At 32.9% G+C, this 10,337-nt stretch overlaps 1 protein-coding gene across 4 annotated transcripts in view; it reads right to left on the bottom strand.

The window, feature by feature from the left end:
- The window catches only part of YIPF4 (Yip1 domain family, member 4), a 34,486-nt gene that overhangs the window by 20,562 nt on the left and 3,587 nt on the right, over nt 1-10,337 (bottom strand). For all 4 annotated transcript variants that reach the window (XM_012727551.1, XM_012727552.1, XM_012727549.1 and 1 more), the window contains exons 2-5: nt 7,542-7,695; nt 5,968-6,139; nt 3,589-3,666; nt 719-832 (exon numbers count right to left, since the gene is read on the bottom strand). In XM_012727551.1, the coding sequence (XP_012583005.1) occupies nt 719-832; nt 3,589-3,666; nt 5,968-6,139; nt 7,542-7,695 (518 nt within the window). The remainder of the gene's footprint in view (nt 1-718; nt 833-3,588; nt 3,667-5,967; nt 6,140-7,541; nt 7,696-10,337) is intronic.

The following is a 10,337-nucleotide window of genomic DNA, read 5'->3' on the forward strand; positions in this document are numbered from 1 at the left end:
TAATACATGTGCATAAGCAATCATTTATTTCCTAAAGTTTGTCAAAATCAATAAATGCCAGAATTTGTTATATTACTATCTATTAAAACTTAATAATATCATAAATATTTAAAATGGGTACATGAATGTAAATTACCGTAACAAAGTTTTGATCTCTGCAATAGAGAAAGAAAAGCCAATTTATCAGAACCAAGTCCATCATATTTGGTAAGTTACTATTCAAACAGCAGAGATGATTATTAAATAAGTATCCAATCGAGCTTCAAATAAATAACTCCACAAAATCTAAGTCAGATGAACTTGTATAATAAACATAAATTCAAAGAAAAATTCAACATTGAAAACCTTTTTTGAGTTAACATCCTTAGGCCTGATTTGCTTTTTCCTTATTATCTACTAGATATACAGTATAATTTGCCACAATTAAAAGGGGAAAATAAAAGAAATATAGCTGGCAAAATCAGTGAATAAGGTCACTGTTCCAAAATATTACCAACTGCTTAATAAATATTTATAGATTATAATATTCTTTTTTCGAAGTATTTTTTACTTTAAAAACTATTATTATTATTTATATCATTTTGTGCCTTTTTCCATCTCAATCGTAATCCCATGGACTTCCCACCACCAATTCAGATTACAATATTCTTAGCCAGAGAACATGTAAGTTTGCTATTGGAAAAACTGTAAACTACTTTTTATAATACACACTACTTACTTTTATAAGTGTAGACACCACTTCAAATGATCCAACCACCAAAAGTATAGGGGCTATTACAATGAGAGGAAGTAACGAATATCCTATAACTCCCAGAACTTGGCCATATGCAACCTGTGAATTTTCAAATGTTAAATAAAAATCAGACACTATTTTTAATTAGTATTGATTTAATCATTGTTGATCATATATTCTTTGTTGTACTTACATAAATGTGCAAACTAAGATGAATAAAATTCATACCCATTATATTTAAAATTGTCATTTAGTCTATGCTCCTGGACAGTCTCACCAAATAATTCTGAGTTTCACTTACTGACAATTTTCTTATGACACCTAATCTATATTCCCAGTCCTTCTCTCTTAAGGGTCAGATTTATATATCTAATTACCTTTAGTCTATCTCTATAGTACTTTGTCACTACTTCCTTAAACTTTAGGAGGATTGCTTTAAGAGATCCTAACCACTTAACTAAGATGAAAAGTTCAAGGTCTAGAGATTTGTGGAAGGACTTACATACAATAACCCTATGAAGTATAAGCACATCTCAGAGATATTACTAGTTTTGTTCCAGGCCCTGCAATAAAGTCAATGTTTATTGCAATAAAGTCAATGTTTATTGCAATAAAGCAAGCTACATGAATTTTTGGTTTGCCAGTGCATGAGAAAGTTATATTTACGCTAAACTGTCTTCTATTATAGTGTAAAATAGCATTATGTCTAAAAAGACCAAATATATAGATCTTAACTAAATAAAATTTACTCTTTAGAAAAATGTGGTAAATACCATCTGAGCCTTCAGAAAAGCATAATCTTTTTGCTGGTGGAAAAAGAACAAAATGCCCATTTGCAAAACTTAATAAAGTGGAACACACATAAAAAAAAGGTTTTATGCCTGTAGCTACTATTCTCCCAACATGAAGAAACTGATTTTTAGATAAAAGTGCTTTGCTCTAAAGAGCAAAGCAATTGGTAAAATCATTCAAATTAAGATCTAGTCTCTTAACTCTTGAATCTCTTAAAGTGACAAAATTATTTAGCAGTATCTATTCTCACAAAAATATTACACAAAGCTGTTGACTAAAATGTAAGAAATAATATGTCTGTGGGGTCTCCGTGATGGCACAGGGGTTAAAGTCTCAGCACTATCAAGCTATCTATCACCACCTAGACGGTGGCCTGAGTTATATGCAGCATGAGTTTGATCCCCAGTCAGGGAGCTGACACACATGGCACAGCAGACCTCTTTTGTCTTTCCTGCTGCTCCCCTTAGCAGTGTATTTCAGTAGACCTGCCTGTTTTGCTCCCCACTGTCTCTGGTGAATTCACTCCTTGCACATCTGGCCTGTACCCCAATTCTTCTATGCAAAAATAAATAATCTTTTTAAAAAAGATCACACCAATGAAAATCTTAGTGAATTATGGTATGAAAAGTTCACTGACATGGTTTGAGATTCCTCACTGCAACAAACATTTAAGAAACTTATTATTTGCTGAGTACAGAAAGAATATCCATAGTTATCCAAAAAGGTTATTAAATATGGTTTCTTTTCAATAACATATTTGTTCAAGGTCTTAGTATTTTTATACATTATAACCAAAAGAGCTTCCACTAAGCCAAACATTAAAGTGACTTGCAAAAATGTAAAGTAATACCACTCTACTCATGATCAAGAAGATGTGGTGTATATATACAATGTAGTATAACTCAGCAATCAAAAAAGATAAACTCATGCCATTTGCAGCAGCATAGATAGAGTTGGAAGGGATTAGACTAAGTGAAGTAAGTGAAAGGGAAAAACAAAAATATTGATGGCCTCACTTATAGGGAAATAAATATAGGGAAACCAAAGAAAGGATCAGGAAAAACAGATTTGCAGGTAAACCATAGATCTGAAGCATACATGAGGGGATGGGCAGGGAGAGAGGTCAAACAGGGGAGGGAAGAGCAAAGCAACTGTGGTGATGGTCATAGGTGCCACACTGGTGGGAATTACGGGTACTACACATAAGGGGATAATCAAATATTGCACAAAAATGAACAATGATGCAAAAAAAAAAAAATCCTAAAAACAAACACACAAAGAAAATAATACCCAAATTAAGGGCAACGAATAACACACTATTTAGTGACTTTTTGTTGTTTTTTATTTAAATATTTATTTATTTTTGTATATAAAACTGGGGTACAGGTCAGAGGTATATGTGTGGGGAGGGGGGAGGCTTCATCAGCAAGAGTGGGGAATAGAACATGCAGACTGACTGAAATACACTGCTAAGGGGAGCAGTGGGCAAGATAGGAGAGATCTGCTGTGCCATGTGGGTCAGCTCCCTGCCTGGGGATCAAACTCATGCTGCAGTGGCTGCAGATAGCTTCATAATGTGGTGCTTTAACCCCTTGTGCCAATAGGGAGGGCCCTGACTTTTTTCTTTTGAAAAACATTGCTTTTATTCTTTAAAAAGTTTTAAATTAAGATATATTTGGTTTATTTTTATTTTTAAAAAGAATAACTATATAGCTAACATTTTAGTTTTAACTTTTAAAATGGTAAACATTGATAAAAATGTAACCTGTATAAAGATAGATCTCTGGGGACTGGGATCTAAAAGTTTGAGAATTATATTAGAATAAACTATGCTTTAAATTACTTGTGAAAAGCTCTAAATTACTTGTGAATGGAGTGAAATCTTTTCATTTCTTCTAACATTTATTGAGTACACAATACTAGTATGTTGATCATCTTAAAGGAAGTAACACAACTTTTAACAAAATAGTTATATCATAAATACAGCTACAGATGGTGTCTGTGATATCAGAAATAAAGGTTACAATAAAAAACAAAGTCTATTTTAAAAATTAACTACTTACTTCTCCACCAAGAACTCTGGCCAGTAAGAAAATTGTTAGTGAGCCAAATATCCAAATAGTTATAATCCATGAGACGACCTTAAGGAAATAAAATTCATGCAATTAATATCTTTGTGCCAAGTTAGTTGAGAATTTCCTATAAACACAATTCTCTGCCATAGTAAGATTGTTTGTTCTAAAACTCTGATCAGTAAGACTATTAAAGGGTTCTCAGGTTTTCAAACCCTAACAATAATACAAAATGTAATACCATTTTATATCCAAGTTACAAATACAGCAATGATCATTGCCTAAGGGCATCTTAGTACTTCAAGATCTTTGTCAAAAGGTTACTATAAAAAAAGAGAACAAAGTGTTTATTTCCACTGCCCTAGATAATAGCATTGTACAAACAAATCCATCCCTAACCAAATTATCAATTTCTCAGGGGTTCTTTATTATTTACATTAATACTACCTTTATCTAAATAATAGACTATGGAAGACTTTCTGACAATTTTCATTCCTGAGACTTCGTGCAATAATACCACATGCATATATTTCTAAGTTCTATTTGCTTAGAGCATCTAGAAAGAATGATACTCCAGTAGCAACATAGCACATCTAATTGTCCAGAAACTGATTCTCAAATATCCCCTCCCCCCCCCCAAAAAAAGGAACCAGTACTCATTAGAAAAATTTCAGGGCTGGAGAAGGGAAACTTATTGATGAACCCGGAACAACTCTCTGTGGAGTCAAAGGACAGGAAGTTGAGAATCTCCTACAAAGGCAAGTCTCTGTCACGTAAGATAGTTTGGTATAGAATTTCAGATTAGCAAGAGTTTTGAGGGGTTCTCAGGTTTCCTTTAAAACCCTAACAGTAATACAAAATGTAACATTATTTTATATCCAAATTACAAATGTAGCAATGATCAACTGTCTAACAGAATTGATCTAACAGAATGGGAATACCTCCAAAAGAAAAAAAAAAAACACAAATTATTCTGAAGGAGCTTTCTGCATCTTAAAGTAGAATAACCTGAGCAATAAAATAAATATTGGATTATAATCCAGGAAACAAATATCCACGGGTTGATACTATGTGAGTAAATGTATGATCAAATTATGGAAAAAACCTACTCCTTGGCAAATACCATGTGGAAGCAATGAGGAAAACAGAAAATCACCATCAGTAAACAATTGAGGCATGCAAGCTCTCTATCAATTTTTGTGGGCCTAAGTTGATGACAAATAATATGTTTATATAATCAATAGGTATTTATTAATTAAAAAGGGAAAAATAGGAACTTTTCAATGGAGGAAATGGGCAGACAGGACCAAATAACATAACCAACTGATTGATGTCAACTGCACCAGTCGTAAGATATAGCAAGATCATGTACTTCTTGACTGCATGTAAGGAAGTTAAAAATGTCACATCTATGGTATTCTACCCTCAAATTCATACCCCCAAACTAATTATAAGAAATATCAAGCAATATCGAATTGAGTAACAGTCTATGAAGGCAATAGACTTATATTTTTAGTGCTGGAAACTTCTGTTCAAGTGAAGAGTATAATATAAAACAGATAAAATCAGAGATGTTCTAGATGAATTCCAGGTAGGCAGGAGACCAAAGCTCATATTCAATTTCTTCACTGGACCTTACACTTCCAACAGAATACCTGACATAAACTGATCTAAGATAAATATTAATAGGGCTAGGATTATGTTACAAAGAATTTTACTTTGGGGAGATTATCCTGGATTATCCAGGTAAGCACCCAATGTAATCCCAACTATCCTTTACATGGGAGGCAGAGGGAGATCTGCCTATAGAAGAAAAGGTGATGTGACCATGGAGACAGAGGTTATAGTGATGCAGCTGAAAGTCAAGAAATGCCAACAGCCTCCATAGCAAGAAAAGGTAAACACCAAATTTTGCCCAATCCTGCTGATATTTTGATGTTAGCCTTTATGACTCATTTTGAATTTCTGACTTCCAGAACTGTAAAAGAATAACTATGCATTGTTTTTAAGTCAGTACTGGAAATTTATTACAGCAATAACAAGAAACTAACCCATTTCCAAATTACTCTGGTATAAAGAATTTTTTTTATTTTTTACTCCTTTAAAGTCCTGAACTAGGGATGAGGGAATTATGTATATATGTTGTATTTTAATGATAAAGGACAAAATATATAAAAAACAAACACTAATGGAATCCTTGTCATTTGGAAAGATAAGTCTATGAAGCTTCTAGTTATTTAATTAAGAACAGTTCTAGGGATGAAAAAGCAAGAATAACTAAAGGTAAAGCATTTCTCAAACATAATAACAATTAATATTTTATTATCTTAATTTTAAAGCCCTTAAAATATCCAGAACTTGTATACTTACCCTAAATTGTCCATATAATGATATCATGGAAAAGAAAAGAACAACAGCCAAAGGACCCCAAAAGTCAGGATTGTCTCTCACCACTTGTCTATTAAAACCAAGTGATGGCATTGGCATCAAAACACATCGAATTTTGTAGTAAATATCCTTTAGATCGATATCCAACTCTTCCCTAAAATTTTAAAACAAAAATTCTTAAAATGTATACACTTCTGAATATTGATGACAGCTGAAACAGAATTTAAGAAAAGTTTAAATATGACAGCATAGTCCCCACAGGTCAACAAAACATCTGCATTTGAAGTACTGAATCTCAATTATTCAAAGGTGTTCATTTTCAATATCTCTAAAACTAGGATGCATATTACAATTACTGTTGTTTGTTGTAAAACCAAGTACTTTGAAGAATTACCTTTCCTTTTCTCAGAATCCTGGAGGTTTTACTGATTTGGGACAACTTTAAATAAATTTCTCTTCTCATGTAACCCTACATGAGAATCTGTGGGGTTCACATTATCTTTGGGAAATTTTTCTTCCAGTACCATCCAGTGTCAAACTGTGACAAGCAAACTTCCTTGCTGTCTTGTTTTTGTATAGTGGGTCATTTCTCATTTATTTTTTACACCAAGGAGATAGCCTTTTGCTGTCCTACTTTATGCTATCTGAAGTACTTTTTTCTTTCTTATTCATACATGCCAAAAAATTATTCAATAGTCAAATGTCTTAGATTTGATGAATTATGGCATGTTAACATTAGGAAACTTGGTTGTTTTAGCACTTGGTCTACCAATAATTACTACAGAGAGAATAAATTGGTAATTTCTTAACTTTATATAAAGATAGAGGTTCTTCTTTCCAGAATTGTTAAATTCTTTTGTCTTTTTTTCCCCAAATAATATGTAAGTCACTTAAAAATGTCAAGTTCTTTGATGAACGTAAAAGGGCTTCTCTGTGTACAGCTAGAGCAAATTTCTACATAAGAAACATTTTGGAGAAGTCACCTTTTTTGAAGTTTGAGTCTATTTTATAGTGTATTTCTACAGCGAGCAGCCAAACACCAAGCATTTTTTTTACTTTAATAGCATGTTTGCTTAGATAGTTATAGACTGAGATCTGTCTTATGAATTTGGGAGTATTTTTGCATTTATCTATGATATGAAATCACTGAAGCTTTAAATTTTTACCATTCAACTGATTTAAAATATTCTCTCATGATTTCAAATTACTAGTGAAACTGGAGTCTCCCTGGTGGCCTTTGGATAAGGCACTATCATTGCTATGACCTGAGTTTGATCAGGGAGTAACCACACACAGAATAGCAGACCTCTCCTGTCTTGTCAGTCATTTCCCTTTAGCAGTATATTTCAATAAATCTGCCTGTTTTCCCATTCTGACTCTGAATCCTCTCAACCTCCATACCTCTGTCCTACACCCAGTTCTCCTATGTAGAAGGAAAAAAAAATATTAAAGATGTTCAAACAAAAGGTTAAGATTTTCCATATAAGAAAATAATCCCACAGACCAGTTCTAAAAACTGAAAAAAAAAAAAAAAAAACCATATTATTTTTACATACAAAAGTGGCTTGTTATCTTCAGGATCATCATCTTCAACTTCCAAAAGCCAGCCATATCCTCTTTGCCTAAGAAATGTAGTAGCTGTAGATTCTTTGATAAAATCTCCACCAAGGTTTAATTTGACATCTGGGGATGCTATTGAACCACTCAGATCTTAGGAGAAAAGATGAGAATAACTATAAATTAAGGTAAAATATGTGAATGTTAACCAACATGAGCAAATATTTGACTAAGAAAGTAAATACTGAAGATTTCTTAACTATGAACATCTGCCATTGCATACAGTCTTCATATCTACTTGTTGACAGATATAAAAAAATCTTTTATTTTACAATAAAGTCAAAGATTAGAAGTGAAGCTACATGAAGTCTTCATAACCAATTAGCTAGACTGATATCAAAGTCTAGACTTGTAACAATAACTAAAATTTGGGGCCTCCCTGGTGGAGCATGGGGGTAAGCACAAACTATAAAGCTCTCCACAACCACTGTAGCACAAGTTCAACCCCTCGCCGGGGAGCTGACCCAGTCTCACCTGCGGTTTCACCCGCTGCTCCACTCAGCAGTGCATTTCAATATACCTGCCTGTTGGGTTCCCCAGTCTGTCTCTGGTGAATCCTCTCACAGCCCCCTGGAGCTCTGGCCTGTACCACAGTTCTTGTATGCATAAATAAGTATGCATAATAAATCATTTTTAAAAACTCTAAAATTTAAATGGGAGAATATACAAACTATAATAATGACATCATTTTGGATTACCTTCATTATTAGATTATTTAATCATGCACTTTAGAGAAAAAGTGACATGAATTTTTTTAAAGGAATTACATTTATATACACAAACCATTAGACATAATTTATTTGCTAAAGGAAAATCATCAATAACTGTCCTCTACATTCTCATATATTTACTCATAGTTCATTCATTTAAATCATAAAAAATTTATGCTAAGTGTTTGTATACTTAGATCTAGATAAATCTGACTAGCAAGAGTTCACCACTGTTTCAGCTAACTCTTTTCTTTATATAATTATATAAAGTTCAACTTTAGTTTGGCAGAAATAAAGGACTTTTTTGTTTATTTTTAAGGCCAGCTCTAAGAAAAGATGAAGACATTCAGTTATCCACATTATAAAATAAACTCCATTTATGATCTACACAGCATAACCTTAAAGGTTACAGTAATCAGAGAAGTACAAATACCACATTCTCTAGGCCAAAAAAAATTGGGAGTAGTAATGGACCTGCTTCCAATCATACAGGCATGGAGAAGGAAAAAAATACTTAAGTAGGCAGACAATATGTAGTAGGAAACAACATCAATGCTGTTAACTAGAAGTCATAAGATGGAGTAGTATTTTAGGAAAAACAATTTTGGCAAAAGCAAACCAGAACACTCTTAACACAGATTTTCCTTCCATGGTGACAACAGAGTTTACTTTGCACATAAAATAAATTCTAGGATAGCTTGTGGCTTCAACTTCAATCATTAAGTGGCATAGCTATGAGTCATATTGTGGTCTAGTTGTGACAGCTTTTATGATTAATTGTAATTTGCTTTAGTAAGCTAAGGTTTAGTTTATGAACTGATTAATATAGCAAGTCATTAATGTATTAGGGTTTCTGGTTTCCTATTCCAAGTTCTTTCCAGGTTTAACACTAGATGATTCTAGAAAGCTTTTATAAGGAAGTTTTTTAGTTGTACAAGTACTTTTTAATTCACTGTTCTTCCCTAAAGTTTAAAAATGTAGTCCCTGTATATTTTAACTGTTTTAGAATATGTGATTATTCTTTAACATTTACTTTGTTTCTTTGTATTAATCTAAGTTGAAAATGAAAGAATTGAAATTTAACTAATACCCCATTTCCAAAAAGTACAAAAGCATTTAACAAAAGGAGGCGTTTAGATCGGGACATCACTAGTACAGCAATGACAATAAAGTATTGCAATTATGAGGCAGGAAAAGACCCTAACAACTGTTTCCTGACCTCTTATAGTCCTTAATCTAAACTAAAAAAGGGTATGTAATTATAGGTTAAGGAGTGTAGCAACAAAGAATTCTATCAGTTTGTCATAGGATATGACAAGTCAAAATCTCAAAAAGGTATCTTTAGCTTACAATTTCCTATTTTCCATTCCCTACAAATTTGGAAAATTAATCTTGAACATATTAACACATGCAGGAATTCCAGCAAGAGTAGTTTGCCATTACTCCTCCAGTACAACCTAGACACAACTAGATGTTAGAAAAAAATAGGAAAAAAACCCACAACTGATAGTCTGTAAGCAAGTTAACAAGGATAATGTTAGAGAACAAAAAGAAAGACTGAAAATCACTCCAGCGGTTATCACATCACTTACAACCTAAGAGCCAGCCAGCCTGACTGTCAACTCTAGGTAGGTACCCAGAATTATGAAACACTTTTAAAATTAATTCTTATTACACTGTGCATAATATTCTTGTCATTTCTTAACTAAAAAACTATAAAATTGACACTACGCATGGAATTAAGAGAAAATAATCTTTGCCAAAATCTTTTGCACTGAGTTCAGAGTAAAGAAGAATATTAGGAAGTTTCAAGTTTTGCTGTAAGCAGAGCTGCACTTCGAAAAACTGCAGAACAAAATTTATTAAGAGTAATTTTCCTCCCCTTTCTACTCTACCCTATGTCTCAGTAAGGGATCCTTTCTCTGAATTTTCTCCTCAAAGAGTAATTTTCCTCCCCTTTCTACTCTACCCTATTTATGTCTAACTGAGGGATCCTTTCTCTGAATTTTCTCCTCAGGCTAAGAA

This window comes from Condylura cristata, unplaced genomic scaffold (assembly GCF_000260355.1).
Source record: "Condylura cristata isolate star-nosed mole 26May11 unplaced genomic scaffold, ConCri1.0 scaffold00020, whole genome shotgun sequence".
Lineage (NCBI taxonomy): Eukaryota > Metazoa > Chordata > Mammalia > Eulipotyphla > Talpidae > Condylura > Condylura cristata.